Genomic DNA, 16,774 nt, shown 5'->3' on the forward strand with positions numbered 1-16,774 from the left:
CTGACCCACGTGCCCTACAGATTCTCACAGGCAGGTGTGCTAGGACTGTTAGCGGGGCATCTCAAGAGTTTTACTGTAGTCTCTTCATTTGCACAGGTGATTTTATTGGTGCGTGTCATTTTTAGCTGCAGATTAAATATTATAGAGTTAAAAGAACAGTATAGATGAGAAAGGCTTAGTGTATTAGAGTTATGTTGACTGTATATTATCAAGATTAACAGACTAAGTATACACAGTGTGTAATAGAGTGCAACAGTGCCCACCCACTTTTTCATCAGCTTAGTTCTGAAAGTAATTTTTCCATTGATTTTTCTCATAGGGATTTTAAACAAAGACTTTGCTTTGAGGTGAATCGTTATGTTACCAAAAAAAGTATTCGACAGTTGTACAATACTGTCCTTAATGGCTTTTATGAGGGAAAGAACTCTTGTACAATCCCATGAGGCATTGCGAATGACAATCAAATAAAACAAATTATGGAGAACTATAAAACTATTGATTTAAAGATGTTGATTATGTATTCAGAAACAGTATATTTTGTATAGTTGTATAGTTACAAATATTTAAGTAGTTTCAGAGCATAGAGAAACTGACTACATCATTCAATGTGTTTCATTGGTGTGGGCGGTACTCTTTGCAAAATCATGGGTAATGAAGTTTTTCAACAGCTTTCTTTTTTTAAACAATTATTTGAAAAATAGGTTTAAATAATGTATACCTTAAACAAAAGTATATTCCATCAATTAACAACCTTGTAGCTCATAGGTCTGTCTTCAGAGGTTTATAGGTTTTTGTTAAAAATCAGTTCCCCTACAGAGAAAATGAATGTGATTTTTACTTCCAGAACCTGACTTTTGCACTCTATTGGAAATATATGGATTAAATTCCCATGGCGTGTCACCCCTGGAGGAAGTGTAGAGTTAGATTAATGGATATATAGTACATGTTGGACATAGCTGAACTACAATCACATTATCTACTGTAGGTCTGTTAGTCGAACTTTGCAAAAAACACGTAAAAAGCATTTACTTACACAATTATTGCTTTAGTCTGACCTATATCAAACTTTAATACAGTAAAGTCATTTTAGTGACTCAACTGCTCTTTTCTGTGACTCTCAATTACTGTGATGCCTTTGTAGTTCTTATTTAAGAGCCATTTTAGAATATTTCAGTCATGATCAAAGATGATTTAGGCTAAAACCAAGCTGAAAACTGCTACAGTAGCTTCAGACAGTCTTCCAGATAAAACTCTATGGGAAAACTGCATGTTGCCTCTTCAGTGCATGTAAACTAAACTGTGTACCAGACCTGTATTAAAATTAAGCATTAACCTGCCATAGACGTGTGTGGTTTTGTGAATCTCAAATTTAATATCAAAGAATGCTTTATTTTCGGAAACACAGACAAAACAGTTGTAGAAAGGCTCTCAACCACATCCGCATTGCCAAAACATCGTTCTTAACAAAAGAAAATTGGTTCTTGAAGCAGATTGGTGATAAACATATTTTTGTTTTGATTTTTCAGAATAGTGACAATAATTCCCATCACTTTCATGCCAGTGCTCATGTGGGTTTTCCCCCCTGTATTAACCCTTATCTGTCCATTTAGTGTATGTTGCTGTATGTTGTCACCTACTTTTCTCCTTCTTTTTCCTCCTTTGCTCATCTGGAGCTGTGGTCAGTCGACTCTCTCTATGAACGTGTTTATAAGGTAGATCAGTCCGTCTGCTGTTTTCCCACCCACAGCTGAGCACAGAGTATCCCAACCAATCGGATGAAGACCGCCTCCTATATATCAGCATTCATTTTTCAACCCCCTCCCTCTAATCTAAAATACCCGCCCATGTACTGTAAAACTATAATAACATTTCCGAAATAACATGTGCATTGTGGTAACATTAACTAACTGCTTGCATTTTATGTTCGACTGTTTTAATTTCTTCCCTTCAACAGCCTGAAATCTTCATCCACACAAAATGCACAAGAATTTGCAGTCTGGTGGACTGATTTTAACAGCATCTCCTCACATTAACCCGATTGGTCAAAATGTGCTAGTATATTGACATAGTCATGTGTGTATGATTACAGCCCAGTCGACCTGGCTATCCAAGTCCCCGTTCCAGTGAAGGGTTCTACCCTAGTCCTCAGCACATGGGCCAGCACAATCATTACCAGGTACAGTGCTTGCATTAGTCTAATACAGATGGGTAAATTCACTAAGGATGCAGCAGACAACTAGTTGGATTGCAGGTGGTTTATAAAGATTATAAGTTTGCTTTATATGTGTTTTCGGCATGATGTAGATGGCAGGGCACTCTGGCCCACACGGCTTGCTTCCCGTGCCAGGTGGGATGTACCCTCCCCAGGCCGCAGGGACTGGGCTTGATCCCCACGACAGCTGGAATCATCGCAGGGCTGCTCAGGATCACATGTGGAATCCCAGCATGGAGGTTAGAAATCTGGAGGTTTTCTGAATGATGAAATCTAAGCTCCATTTCACAACCGAATGAGCTGCCAACATAAACAGCATTTTTAGGCATCTCAGAGATGCCCCAAATGTGAAGACTGTTTTAAACATTAATAACAAATGTTTGAGGCCTTTTAAGGTAGCTAATTTTGGCCAAAGTCTAAAGCTGCACCAAGTGTGTCCTTCATGAATAAGCAGAGCTGGGTAGTAACTGATTAATTAGATTAAATGACATTTTAAAGTAATCAGACCACAATTACTTTTGTATTGATTACGTGGTTCATAGAATTCACACAATAGCAACAAATTATTTATAATTTATTGATTCTCCCTAATTCCTCTTTTTCATATTTTAAATGTTTCGTTCTAAACTAACCTGCCACTTATATACACTCAGAAAGTCCAGTTTTGTGCACATTCACACAAAGACCAGTCACTAGTCAGGTAGCTACATAGCATTTGACCACTGAATATATAAAATTCGTTTCAGGTTTAAGAAGTGTTTTAACATTGCATCAAGTATTAATAAACGCGTTACTTTTTATTTGAATTATCACTCAGTAGACTATTTAACCATGTATTTAAAAAACCATGAAGGCTTTAGTCTTTCAAACACATTAAAATGCACTAGGGGTGTCCCCGACTAAGGATTTTCATAGTCAAATCGGAATTTTCGAATCTTGCCGATATTCGACTGATAGGCGAATCATATGTTTTGGGGGTGGGGCAAAATACATTACCAAGAGTCAATTCAGACATTAGACAGTCACAATTACGTTAACACACAGGGAAAATGTGTAACGGATGCCTCAAAGATACAAACGTGGTAAATAATGTTTTATGTTTTGATTAAAAGATAGTTTACATTAAACGTCTGCGAACCCCTAAGAATTCACAACATTTTTTACAATAGTGCTCTCATTGTAACGTTATGTATATGACTGTAGTTATTAATGTTCTGCATTTCTGTTTTGAGCTGTGCGCGTTGAAGATGATCAGTAGAATGAAGCAGCAGGTTTTTAATCAATGGGATTTAACTCATCATTTATCTCATATAGAATACGCTTCGTTATTTATACAACATAACGTTAATATTACGACTTACAGGCTATCTGCACAAAATGCCCCGAATGCACATGAACGTGTCTGCGCAGCTCTGAATGAACTCCTTTTGTGGACGCGTTCTTCACGCAACAACGTGCAGAAACACAGCAACTAAACTCTAAAAATTCACAGCGTTTTATTATAATAGTGTTCTCATTATAATTGTTATGTATATGACAGTCCCAGTCATAGTTATTAATATTCTGCATTTTTGTTTGCCCTGCTCGCACTGCGCGCTGAAGAGATAATCACCATAGTACTACAATGAAGCGCTTTACTGCAGCGCAACTCAACCAAATGCATCTTATACGAGATAAATAATATATACGCGATATATATAAACTGGCTGAAATGTTTTGAAATCACTTGTACCCTACCTGATCGAAAAAATCCAGTCTTTCACTCTGCCTGTGTCAATTTGAGTCTTGTTAAAGATTTAAATCCGTGCCGCCAAGATGCTCCTCTGTCGGTCACGGGTTATGGAAAGTGAAACTTAAATCTATAGGGGTGGTTGGATTTATTCACGCACGTTAAAATATTTATTTGAAGCTTCTTTCTTTTCAGATTCTTATTTACAGCATTATTTTAATAAGCTGTATATTAACTTATTGGGAGAGTAGTTCTATGTGAAATCAGACATTTCAGCACCCCCATATAGCCAAAATGGCATGATCATAACACCCCGCGAATATTCAACTGTGAGATTAGTAGTCGAATCAGGCTCCTCCATTAAAGCATCGAATCTTCAACTATTCGGGGTCACCCCTAAAATGCGCAAATTCACGTTATTTCTTATTTACTTGCAATGCAGGCATTCCCAAACTTTTTGGTCATATGAAGCTCTTTCACATAATATATTTACTTGAAGCACCCCCTGAGATTTTAAAATATTAATTTTAATAATTATCACATTTGCATGTTCACGGTTCTATGACATTGGTTAATGGTCACATGACATGCAGGTAAACAAATAAAATATTAAATTTTTTAGTTAGTGTTTTATTTTGATTTATGTTATTTTAAGATGATTAATTTTTTATGATGAAATTAATTATTAGCTTTTCATAAAACTTACAAAACCCAGGTTGGGAAACCTTGATGAAATGTAATGTTTAATGCACTTCATGTTGTTAATAACAATGAATGGAATACATTTTCTTACTCTTTGTAATTATCCTACTTAAATCAATGTGATAAATGAGTTGGGTCAAAAGTAATCTAAAAGTAATCAGCAAGTAGTCTGATTTTATTACCTTAAATGTGTAATGTAATGGATTACGTTACTAACTACAATTTTTGTAATGTAATTTGGAATCAGTAACAGACTAAAAAAATGTTAATGAACTTATTTTAGATTCCATTTAAGTTTATTTATAATTACAGAGGCAAGAAATGTATGTGAATTGGTTGGCATTAAATTGACAAAATATCATCTGATCTTCATCAGATTCACAAGTATAGACAAACACAGTGTGCTTATGATAACAACACACAAACAATTATAAGCTTTTATGTCTTTGTCAAACACTTTCCATTAAACATTACCTGTTGTCATTACCAAAGTCCCTTTAAGACAAGTCATGTCACTCGGCGGCCATCTTTGAAACGCCTCTCGGGCATGCAAGTGCAACACCTATCTCTTTGAATGGGGAAACATCAAATTCTACCAAACTGTTCACAAAAGCTTGCAATTAAATTTCATATTTGAAATCACCAAAGAAATCTGATATCAACTGTGTCATAAATGTTGTTTATTTTGCTCAAATAGCGTTATAAAAAGCTTATTATTCAGGCTAGATCAGCCAGTGCGCATGCACAGTTTTGAGTGCATGTCTCAAAACGCTGACTGTTTCTATAGCAACCGGGACTTCTAACGGCAGCTGCAGTGACACGCTGACTTTACCGATTAGCGATTGGCACTTTCATTCAGAAGGCGGGGCTTCCTGCGATTGAGCGGTCATATTGAGCGTTGCATTTTTCCCCATTCAAAACTAAACGAGTGACATGTCTTGGGTATTCTATAGTCTTTGTCATTACCTGGATGATTTTATTATTATTTTTTGAGATACATGAGTTGTTCACGAGTCCCTTGTTTGTCCCGAGCAGTTAAACTACCCACTGTTTTTCAGAAAAAAAGGTCAAAAAAGTAATTTGTCAATAGTGTAGCAATGCATGAAGCACCACTCACACAGAAGTCACTTTCAAACCAAGCAGATGTGGTTCTTAAACACAATCTACAGTAACAAGACTGGAGTGTATTATCATTTTTATTATGTATATTAGCATATGTTTATAAATTGTATTTGTTTCAGGATGGTGTGGCTGTGCGCGGTGGTCTGTCTCAGCTGATGGAGGAGCAGTTATTACTGCAGCAGCAGCAGATGGAGGATGATCAGCGCTGGTTGGAGCAGGAGGAGAGACTACTGGTACTGATCCCACTCACCTTCACCTCTTCCATCTCTTCCTCACATTCATCTGCTCATCTTTGTTTCCCCCTGCTTAGCTGTATTATGTGGTCATGTTAGTTTCTAAATTCTTCCTAAAAACATTTTAGTGGAGAATCATGCTGATGTTTATTTATAGCCACAGCAATATGATATTCCAAACAGTCATTTTCATGTTTGTTTGAGAATAAGTGTTTCCACCAATTGTGGTTTCCTGCTCCATTTTTTTTTTTTTTGTAAACAGTTGTGAGTGATCCTCACAATTTCACAACATCAGCTTTGGCATTGGGATGTTTATTGCAAATAATTTGCATTGTTGAATAATTACAGAAAGAATATGAATTAGAAGGCATTGCACTTCTGTGAGAGACTGTGTTATTATTGCAGTGATATGTGTGCATATGAATGTTATTATGCACATAAGTGTGTCTGAGAATATTTGTGTGCGTTTGTGGTATGCCATGTTTTGGCTTACAGTCTCCCATCATTTGCATCTTCACTGTGTCATTATATTCAGTCTGTCTCACAGAAAAAACTCACACAGCTTCCTGTACCAACTAAAAAGGGCATTCAGAGCTCTACCACAGCAAACAACATTCATTCTTCTGCTTAAACCTTTCCTTTTCCTCACAAACAACTTCTGTTGAAACGAAATGTCAGCTCTTATAGGAATAGTTCATCCAAAAATGATTCGCTCATCCTGATGTTTTTTTAAACATGTAAACAGTTTTTAGTCAGTGGAGCACAAAAGAGGGTATTTGGAAGAATCATGCTGCTCTTTTCCATACAGTGACTGTTTACAGTGTTGCAAGCTACAAAAGTGACAACAAATGCCATAAAAGTAGACTTTTATTAAATTCACTCCAATGCAATTGTGTGATTAACAGACCTAAATATTATATTTATTCATTAATAATTTTCCCCTCCACTGACTGAATCACTGAGTCTGTACATTTAAGCTTAAGAACCAAACAATTTTGATTTGCAAACAAATCACTCAGTCCAATTAGTGAATCAGTGTATTAAAAAGAACTGGCTCAAAAGAATGCTTTGTTCATGAATCTGACTGATTCAGAACTCAGTGAATATTAAAGTATAGTGCATGATTTGTACGAGCAATTTTTTTTTTCCGGAGATTGACAGCAATTGTATGGAAAAAAAGATTGTTTAAAGTTCAAATTGAGCAAATCAAATTAAGACTTTAAAACTCTTATAAGCTTTTCTGTCATTTTCGACAGATTTAATTTTGTTTTTTACACATAAATAAGATCCACGTAAGATCTAAAATCCTCAAAAAAGTGCATGATTTTATTGTTACTACTTCTAGGAAGTTAGTGGTGCAACATTTCAGTAAATGTTTCATGTTTTTTCATTACCTAAAGCTATACTTTTATTTTTCCTGGTCAAAAATGACCTCAAACATCCAAGGTGTGACCTTTGTCAAAAAGTTCAGTACGGATTAAAAGTTTTTGCATGCCTATTAAAGTGTTTTTGATGCTGTGAGTGGATGAATGAGTTTTTGATCCTGGCCGTTTGATACAGGTGCAGTTTTCAGGAATTCCTCAGTAATGAAGGGTTTTGTTGGCACTGAGGCGTGAGACGGATAAACTCAGCCTGACCTGTATCTGCTGAAAGTTAAATTACTGATCAGAGGAAGTTTTCATCTCTTCGCAGATGTTATACGCAAATGTGCATGAGGGATAATGGGAGGGGAAGAGAGGGAAAGAGAGAAAACACTGAGCTAGGGAATGAGAGAGAGGAGGAGGAGAGCAGAACAGGGCTTGGCTTCGCTGAGTTGAGGCTCGTCGGCTTTGAGTGAGTCAGTGTGTGTTTAATATGTCTCACATTCAAGAGACAAGTCACTCCACACACACACAAGCTTGCTTAATGGAGATCCACTCCATGCTCTGCTCCATGCTGAAAAAACGCCAGAGAGAAACGCTCACAGGAAGAGACGGGAAGATGCAGGTCTTCAAATCCTGCTTCGGAAAACTGGTACAGTAAACTAGGAAGAATGGGAAGGGGAGGGTGCCATTTTAATGTGTGTAGATTATACACTGTTTTAGTACATCTTTGTGGCATCTTGAACTGTCATGGACTTATATTCCATGGTTTATATTCAGTTGATTTATGTCTGGTTTATCGTTGTCGTTTTAAGGAGTAGGAACAGACATTAGTAAGTGTGTAAAGTTTTGTGAGCAATAAATATGCCTGACCATGTGAGAATGAAATGATTGACCGTGTGAGAAACTGTTAACCACTTTTCTTAATTTTTGTGGCATTTAAACATCAAATGTGTTCTGATTGGCTGCCACTGTGTCCTGCAGCATTATCATTTTCATTGTCGAAATGCAAATTGCTTTTAGCTGTAATCTTGTAGGGTCGCTCCAGGTCAGGATGGGGTGCGAATTAGCACAATAGATACAACAGACATGAGGTGTCAGATTTGACCTTCTTTTTTCCTCTCTCTCTGTGTGTGTGTGTGTGTGTGTGTGTGTGTGTGTGTGTGTGTGTGTTTGTGTGGCAGAAGCCTGATGGGAGAAGTTCCAGAGGCAGCATTGACCGTGATGATGGAAACCTTCAGGGACCAGTGAGTTTCTCTTCATTTTCTTTCTTTTTGTTGAAATACACTACCATTTGAAAGTTTGGGTTCAGTAAGATTTTTTTTTTTTAGAAGAAATTAATAATTTTATTCAGCAATGATTAAATTGATCAAAAGTAACAGTAAACAATTACATTGTTACAAAACAAAAGCTGTTCTTTTAAAACTTTTTATTAAAGAATCTAGAAATGTATAACAATTTGCAAAACAATATTAACTGTTTTCAACACTGATCAAAATAATAAATGTTTGTTGAGCACCAAACCAGCATATTAAAATGATTTCTCAAGGATCATGTGACACTGAAGACTGGAGTAAAGGCTGCTGAAAATTCAGCTTTGCCATCACATGAATAAATTACATTCTAAAATATATTAAAACCGTTTTTAAATTGTGGTAATATTTCACAATATTACAGTTTTTACTGTATTTTTGATCAAATAAAGTAGCCTTGGTAAGAATTAGAGACTTCTTCTTTTAAAAACATTTTTTTTAAATTTGGCTCCCAACTTTGAAATGGTTGTGTAAATCTTAAAAAACATAAGTGTTTTAAGATTAAAGGAATAATTCACCCAAAAATTACAATGGACCTTTTTCACATTTCCGGGTTTCTCAGCAGCGGAAGTCGTCATAGTTGGGTAAACTTGAAAAGCAGTGAATGGGAGAGCACCACAAATATATTTTTTGCATTTCCATTTGCTCAAATAGCAAAAGAAAAACTCCATGATAGTGTTTTCATGACTTTCAATAAAAGGAAAAAAATTGAGAGAGACTGATAACGGCTGTCAGAAGAGAGAACGATGTCAAATTTACCGTCCCTCCCATAGACGCTGCATTAGAAACACCCTCGCATTAGCGTTAAATGTTTTTTTGTAATTTGTTGCAAAGGTGATATAATACAAAGAATAGTGTTATAAATGTAGATAAATAAAAAAAAAAATACAAATATGAAAAACTTTCGAGGATTTACGATGCTGATGACTGTTAAACGCGTCATCACAGTCTTGTGAAAAGGGTCCATTCTGTAATTATTTACTCATCCTCACATTGTTCCAGACTCATTAGACTTTTTTCATGTCTGAATTTAAAAAAAAGAGAGAAAAGGAAGGATTTTTACACAACTCTTTCTATACAACAACTATTCATAGTGACTGTCTCTCAAGCAAGTGTGTGTGTGTGTGTGTGTGAGTTAATCATCTGATCAGGTCATGTTAAATATAGTGGTGTTCCCCGCTCATGGACATCTGCAGTAAATTATATTGTATATGGGCGTCACCTCACACTCGCTGTGGGGGAATTCTGTACATGCACAGGAATTCCACTTAAATAGTTTTTGGTGAAAGACTAAAAGATTATAGAACTCTATGTTGTACAACTGTGAGATTGTGTGTGCTCTTGTATAGTTACAATGGAGTTCTAAAAATCAGAGCACACTGATTATGATGTAAATTACTGTTCCTACTGTAAGTCACTGACCAAAAAAGTAACATTTGTAACATTGATCATGTGACTCTATGTACAGACGGTCAGATATTGCTTTCATTGAAGCACAAGATGCTCTTTGACTCATTCTCAAAGCATGATCGTCAGGTTTGACAAACTTGTGGAGTTCATGCAGCTCAAGAATTGCTGTCATTAAAGCAAAAAAGGCACAAACCAAATACTGAGACATTCTGAAAGTTTTAAAGTGATAATATGATCATTTGAAATGCAAAATAGAATCATTTTTATTAGTGATCTCAGACTTTTGGACTCCACTGATAGATCTCAGCATGTCATCTCTTTAGTGAACTAAGTTCATGTGCATTTAGTTTGCCATAGTGTGTTTTTATAAGCTTTAAGGTACTGAAATGTCTATCATAGCTGGACATCTATCCAAAATCAGCAGGATAAATGAGAACCAAGGACAATGGCCCTTTTGTGAGGAGCCAAACAGCAGTGGACACTCAAGAAACCCAATCTGCGCTGCCTTCCCACTTCTAATGTTAACATAGAACAACTACAGATGTTTGCTAGTTTTTGAATGCATTTCATGCTTGTCATGATCTGGAACTCCACAGAACTCCACAGCTGCTCTGTAGAGCTTGTTTGTCTGCTGCAGTGGTTTTGAATGTCTATCCTGTTGGGCTGTCCTCTTTGATTCACTGTGGTCTTGGCAGATGTGTGTGTGTGTGTGTGTGTGTGTGTGTGTGTGTGTGTTGGCATGCCAGGCATCCAGGCTGCTCCCCGCCCAGACCACAACAACACACATGGCACAGTCTGTCTTGACTCCTGCATATTTTTATTTTTTTTGTTTGCAGACTGGAAATCAACACATCTACCAACCTATAGGGAAAGCAGGTGAGTTATGCCAGGTCTGTTTAATGTAATATGTAATTTCAAGTTATGAAGTACGATTTTTTTTTTATGTTTTTGAAAGAAGTCTTTAATGGTCACCAAGGCTGCATTTATTTGATCAAGAATACAGTAGAAACAGTAATATTTTGAAATATTATTACAATAATTAAATATTATTACAATTTAAAATGACTGTTTTCTATTTTAATATATTATATAATGTAATTTATTCCTGTTATGGCAAAGCTGAATTTTCAGCAGTCTTCAGTGCCACATGATCCTTCAAAAATCATTCTAATATGCTAATTTGGTGATCAAGAAATTTTTCTCTATATCACTGTTGAAAACAGTGGCTTGAGGTTATTTTTTGCTTGCAATGTGTAACTTACATTAAAATGCAGATTGAGTTACAGACTGACTCGTTCCTGTCGTCCTCAGAACACGCAGCTCCTCCTAAAAAGCCTCCTCGACCCGGAGCTCCCAGCCACCCAGCAGGAGTCTCCGGCCTCAACCCTACAGACAGCTACAATGAAGGCGTGAAGGTACCAGAACCACCGCACGGCAAACAAACTCTTTTACAGCTTCAGATGAATATTGTGCATGTGTGACTTTACAATAATCACTGCTGCTGTTTTTAAACCACACAAAGTTTGAAATAGCACCAAACACACACACATAGCGAGGCTGGTAAGATTAGCATCTGTACTTATGGGTTGCCTTCAGGAGCAACTAGCATGCCAACAGATGCTGTTTGCCAAGCCTCATTAAAACCATCCTCATTCCTGAAACCCCTTTCACATACACAAGCACACAATTGCTCTGCAGGGTCTCTCATAAAAAGATCCCTGCACACCAAGAAGCCGGCAGTTTCCATTCCAGCGCATTTTCCTGATGCTGTGGGTCAGCATGCAGGGGGTCTCGCAAGCAACAGCAGAAATGCAGTACAGAATGGAAAATATAATTAGGAACAATGCACATGTAATTGTGGTCTGCTTTGCAACTTTATAGTTTTTAGGAGTTTTACCTGTAGGCGTGTTTGGTCAGTAGAAAACATTTAAGGTCCCATAATAATGCTCGACGAGTGCAGTTTTCTTTCTAGTGCTGATTTTGGGTTGTATTTTCTGTTTGGTTGGGGAATTTAAAAAAATGTAAAATAAAAATGTAAATTGTGTCACAGTCTTGATGGCTTGCTATTGCTAGTCCGGGACGTTCTCATTGTGGAAACCATTTGATTGGACAAAAAATCTGCAGTAGAAGATGATTTTCAGTATTTTTAACCAAAGAGAAAGAAGTTTGCTTCAGATAACATTTAGGAGTACAAAACTAAGGCACAAAACTGTAATTTTGATTTCATCAGGTCTTTACATGTAAATTTAGTTACATAATTTCACAGAACTAAACTCTGGCGACATTTTCATGGGGTTGGATTCAAAAATATATTGACTTTTTTTGTTTTCTCTTTCTTTCTTTGCAGCATGTATATGTAAAGTTATATTTATTAATCTCTTTCTTTTTCTCTCTCTCTCTCTGCACACTGTTCTCTTGCTCTGTGCCTCTGCCCTTCCTCTGTTGCACTGTTTTTGCACTGGTAGCCCTGGAGGGTAAGACCACCTGTAGACTCAGTGTTATGTTTCTGTCTGTGTTTGTGCCCCTTTTTTTTAACCAGTTACTATGTCATTACTCAACCTTATCATTTAGAATCATAACTTAATTATCTACTAAACTGAATTACATGGGCTGTATAGATCTTGTCACTCTCCTTGTCTTTTGCTTTTTATATCAGCTGTGATTTTAGCTAATGTGCCTGTAGCGAAATCCAGTGGAGGCTTTGGATCATTCTGGTTGGATGGACGCAGTACAGTATATTGTGTTTAAAATCTACACTGAAATATTTCCTTGATCTCTTTTTATATTTAACATGGGGGAACTACATCTTTTTGTCATCATAGCATGTTTTATATTAAAATCAAGGGTGCACAGATGGATTTCTAATCAGCTGGGTATTGTAGGCGGTGATGGGTCTCCAGTAGTTGCTTGTGCTGTCATCTAGTGTCAAACATGAAATTTGTACCATAACACAGACCTCTTCATTTCATTAGCACTTATGTCCTGTAACATGGATTCAGTAACACAACCTTCATCCTATATCCCTTGTTTATATACAGTGGGTACGGAAAGTATTCAGACCCCCTTAAATTTTTCACTCTTTGTTATATTGCAGCCATTTGCTAAAATCATTTAAGTTAATTTTTTTTCCTCAATGTACACACAGCACCCCATATTGATTATATGCTCATACTTGGAATTGAATAATCTTCAGTAATGCAGTATTTTAAAGTTTGTTACTTTGTGTTTGTCTTTAGATTCAGCCTCAGGAGATCAACCCGCCCCCAACAGCTAACTTAGATCGCTCCAACGACAAGGTCTATGAAAATGTTACCGGGCTGGTAAAGGCTGTGATTGAGATGTCCAGTAAAATCCAGCCAGCTCCCCCTGAAGAATACGTGCCCATGGTGAAGGTATGACACAACCTGAGAAATATATATCCATTCTGCAGGTTGCTGAACATGCCTTTTGTTCACCAGAGAGATGATCTTAAAGGGATAATTCACCCAAACATGAACATTGTGTCATTATTACTTACCCTCAATTTTTTTTTAAACCTGTATACTGGTATCATTTCCCTGGAACACCCACAATAAATTAGTTTCTTCATCTGAACATATTTGGAGAAATTTAGCATTACATCACTTGCTCACCAATGGATCTTCTGTAGTGAATGGGTGCCGTCAGAATGAGAGTCCAAAAAGCTGATAAAAACATCACTATAATCTAGGGCTGCACGATAAATCGCATGCGATATTTAACGCGCATCTTGTCAGAAAGCCGGTTCTGTAATCAGCGGTAAATCTCCATCACGTGCGTGCTTTCACATTGAGCAGCATTAACTACACAGAGCCGTTGTTCTCTGACGAGCTGCGCCAAAAATCGCACGAATATGAACGTGGTTTTGCGCAGCTCGTCAGAGAACAACGGCTCTGTGTAGTTTATGCTGCTCAGTGTGAAAGCACGCAGGTGATGGAGATTTACCGCTGATTACAGAACGGCTTTACTGACAAGATGCGCGTTAAATATCGCATGCGATTTATCGTGCAGCCCTACTATAATCCACAAGTAATCCACACGACACCAGTACATCAATTCATGTCTTGTGAAGCAAAAAGCTTTGTTTGTAATAAACAAATCCATCATTAAGAACTTTTTAACTTGCTTTAGACTAAAATACATATACCCTCTATACATAAAATTGCTTCCTTTTTATATTTTTGATGAAATCTGAGAGCTTTCTGACCCTGCATAGACCGCAACGCAACTGACACGTTCAAAGCCCAGAAAGGTAGCAAGGACATCGTTAAAATAGTCCATGTGACACCAGTGGTTCAACCCTAATTTTATGAAGCTATGAGAGTACTTTTTTGCACAAAGAAAACAAAAATAAACACTTTATTCAACAATTTATTCTCTTCCGTGTCAGTCTTCGCCGTATGTTCAGGAGAGTACAACGACAGACAGGAGCCGGCATCCCTTTAAAAAAAAAAAGAAAGAAAAAGCTAAATAGAAATATGCGTGTATGTATGTAAGTAAATAGATTCATTAATTAAATTTAAAAATACTAATAATTAAGCACATAGCAAAATTACTAAAACGTAAAAATAAAAATAAAAACTCCAAATATAAAAATAAAAGTTTATTCAAAATATTAATAAATGCTATAATATTAAATAAATAGTATAACACTTACAGCTAAACATCACAAAAACCAAATGTTTGATTTGAGAGCCCCAGTGGAGGTTAAGATTATAAGTGAATAACTTAATTTTCAGCCTTTTGTTATCTCAAAGCTGACATATGACTTTAAAAGACTTCATATGGACCACTTTTATGTTAGTTTTATGGTTTTATTTTGTCCTTTTTGGAGCTCGGCATCCTGTGGTCACCATAAACTGTAATTGCATTAAGCTTGTGGGTAAATAAAGAGTACATAATGACAGTACTGTAAGCTTGCTTTCCATCATATCATTGTTATAATTTCGACATTCTCATCATGAAAATGTTTGTTTCAGGAAGTGGGATTAGCACTGAGAACACTGCTGGCCACTGTGGATGAGACGATACCTTTACTACCGGCTCACACACACAGAGAGGTAAACGCATTCACAGACTAACACTAAATACTCTCATTCCCAACATCCTTCCTGCCAGCTCGGCTAACTGTTACTCTTGTTCTTCCTCTTCAGATCGAAATGGCTCAAAAGCTTCTAAATTCAGACCTGGCTGAGCTGATCAATAAGATGAAGTTGGCCCAGCAGTACGTCATGACCAGCCTGCAGCAGGACTATAAGAAACAGATGCTAACAGCTGCACACGCACTCGCAGTAGATGCCAAGAACCTGCTGGATGTGATTGACCAGGCCAGGCTGAAGATGTTGGGCCAGGCACGACCGCATTAGCCCCTGCTAGAGGACACGACGACGCACGTGACGCCCTGGAAAAACACACCAGCACAGACTTGTACACTAATGGAGTCTCATGGGCCCCTTCACTACTCACTGACCCTCACATTTAAGCTGCACGGTAGACCATGGGCGCCATGAGGAGGGCTCTGGATTTATTTAACGGATGAGCTAGACCGGACCAGACTCATCACGACTGGATCTCTTGGAGAACATAGTGAGCCAATGACTGGACGCTGAGAGGGCGATTCTGACCTCCGCTATGAGCTTTAAACGTCTCTGGAGGAAAAGAGACACTCTTACACTGTATCTAATGTCTGTGTTTCATTGACAAGCCCAAGCTCCACACAAACCTAGATCCCCCTCGGCTTGGGTTCTGGCTCTAGAATCATAGAAGTTGAGACTCGTTTGCACAGTAGAACTTGAGTTGAGACTAGATTCAAAAACTCTGGGTTTGCTTTGCGGACTCCCACGCTTCTCCCTAGGACTAAGAGGGACAGCGTTGTATATTTGGGCCTTGTTGCCACCTAGAGGTAAAATAAAGCTATGACTGAATTAAAAAATGAGTGTTGGAGTCGTCATGTTTCCTGGTTTGAAAAGAAAATGTAAAGATATTATGATTATACATAGGAATGATCAACAGATTAGTTATATTATGATATATTATGAAATATATATATACATTTACATTACATTTAGTCATTTAGCAGACGCTTTTATCCAAAGCGACTTACAAATGAGGACAATGGAAGCAATCAAAATCAACAAAAGAGCAATGATACACAAGTGCTAGAACAAGTCTCAGCTTAACGCAGTACACGTAGCAAGTTTTTTTTATTTTTTATTAATATAATAAATAAAAAGAAAACCGATAGAATAGAAAAAGAATCGAGCAAGCTAGTGTTAGAGGCCTTTTTTGCTTTTGTTAATTGTATAATAAATAAAAAAGAAATAGAATACAACAAGAATAGAGAAGCTAGTGGTAGTTTTTTTTTTAAAGAAAACAAGCAGTTAGTAAATGAATAGAGTGCAAGTCTAAAAGGGGCAAGTTTTTCTTTTTTCTTTTTTAAGAATAGAATTAGAGTAGGGAATGCTAGAGTTAGAGGGTCAAATAAAGATGGAAGAGGTGTGTTTTTAGCCGGTTCTTGAAGATGGCTAAGGACAGCTGCTCGGACTGAGTTGGGCAGGTCATTCCACCAGGAGGGAACATTTAATTTAAAAGTCCGTGAAAGTGATTTTGTGCTTCTTTGGGATGGCACAATAAAGCGACGTTCACTTGCAGAACGCAAGCTTTTAGAGGGCACA

The 16,774-nt window shown here is 37.1% G+C and overlaps 1 protein-coding gene across 1 annotated transcript in view; it reads left to right on the forward strand.

Annotated features, from left to right (window-relative positions):
- Positions 1 to 16,017, forward strand: part of LOC107741772 (focal adhesion kinase 1-like) — a 57,549-nt gene extending 41,532 nt beyond the window's left edge. Inside the window, exons 22-31 of the mRNA XM_016554554.1 lie at positions 2,090 to 2,176; positions 2,305 to 2,451; positions 5,885 to 5,998; positions 8,544 to 8,606; positions 10,919 to 10,958; positions 11,394 to 11,497; positions 12,548 to 12,556; positions 13,319 to 13,474; positions 15,080 to 15,160; positions 15,254 to 16,017. Of these exons, the coding sequence (XP_016410040.1) occupies positions 2,090 to 2,176; positions 2,305 to 2,451; positions 5,885 to 5,998; positions 8,544 to 8,606; positions 10,919 to 10,958; positions 11,394 to 11,497; positions 12,548 to 12,556; positions 13,319 to 13,474; positions 15,080 to 15,160; positions 15,254 to 15,466 (1,014 nt within the window). The 3' untranslated portion in view covers positions 15,467 to 16,017. The remainder of the gene's footprint in view (positions 1 to 2,089; positions 2,177 to 2,304; positions 2,452 to 5,884; positions 5,999 to 8,543; positions 8,607 to 10,918; positions 10,959 to 11,393; positions 11,498 to 12,547; positions 12,557 to 13,318; positions 13,475 to 15,079; positions 15,161 to 15,253) is intronic.
- The last annotated feature ends 757 nt before the right edge of the window (positions 16,018 to 16,774 follow it).

This window comes from Sinocyclocheilus rhinocerous, unplaced genomic scaffold (genome assembly GCF_001515625.1).
Source record: "Sinocyclocheilus rhinocerous isolate Xijiao unplaced genomic scaffold, SAMN03320098_v1.1 scaffold616, whole genome shotgun sequence".
NCBI classification, from domain to species: Eukaryota; Metazoa; Chordata; class Actinopteri; order Cypriniformes; family Cyprinidae; genus Sinocyclocheilus; species Sinocyclocheilus rhinocerous.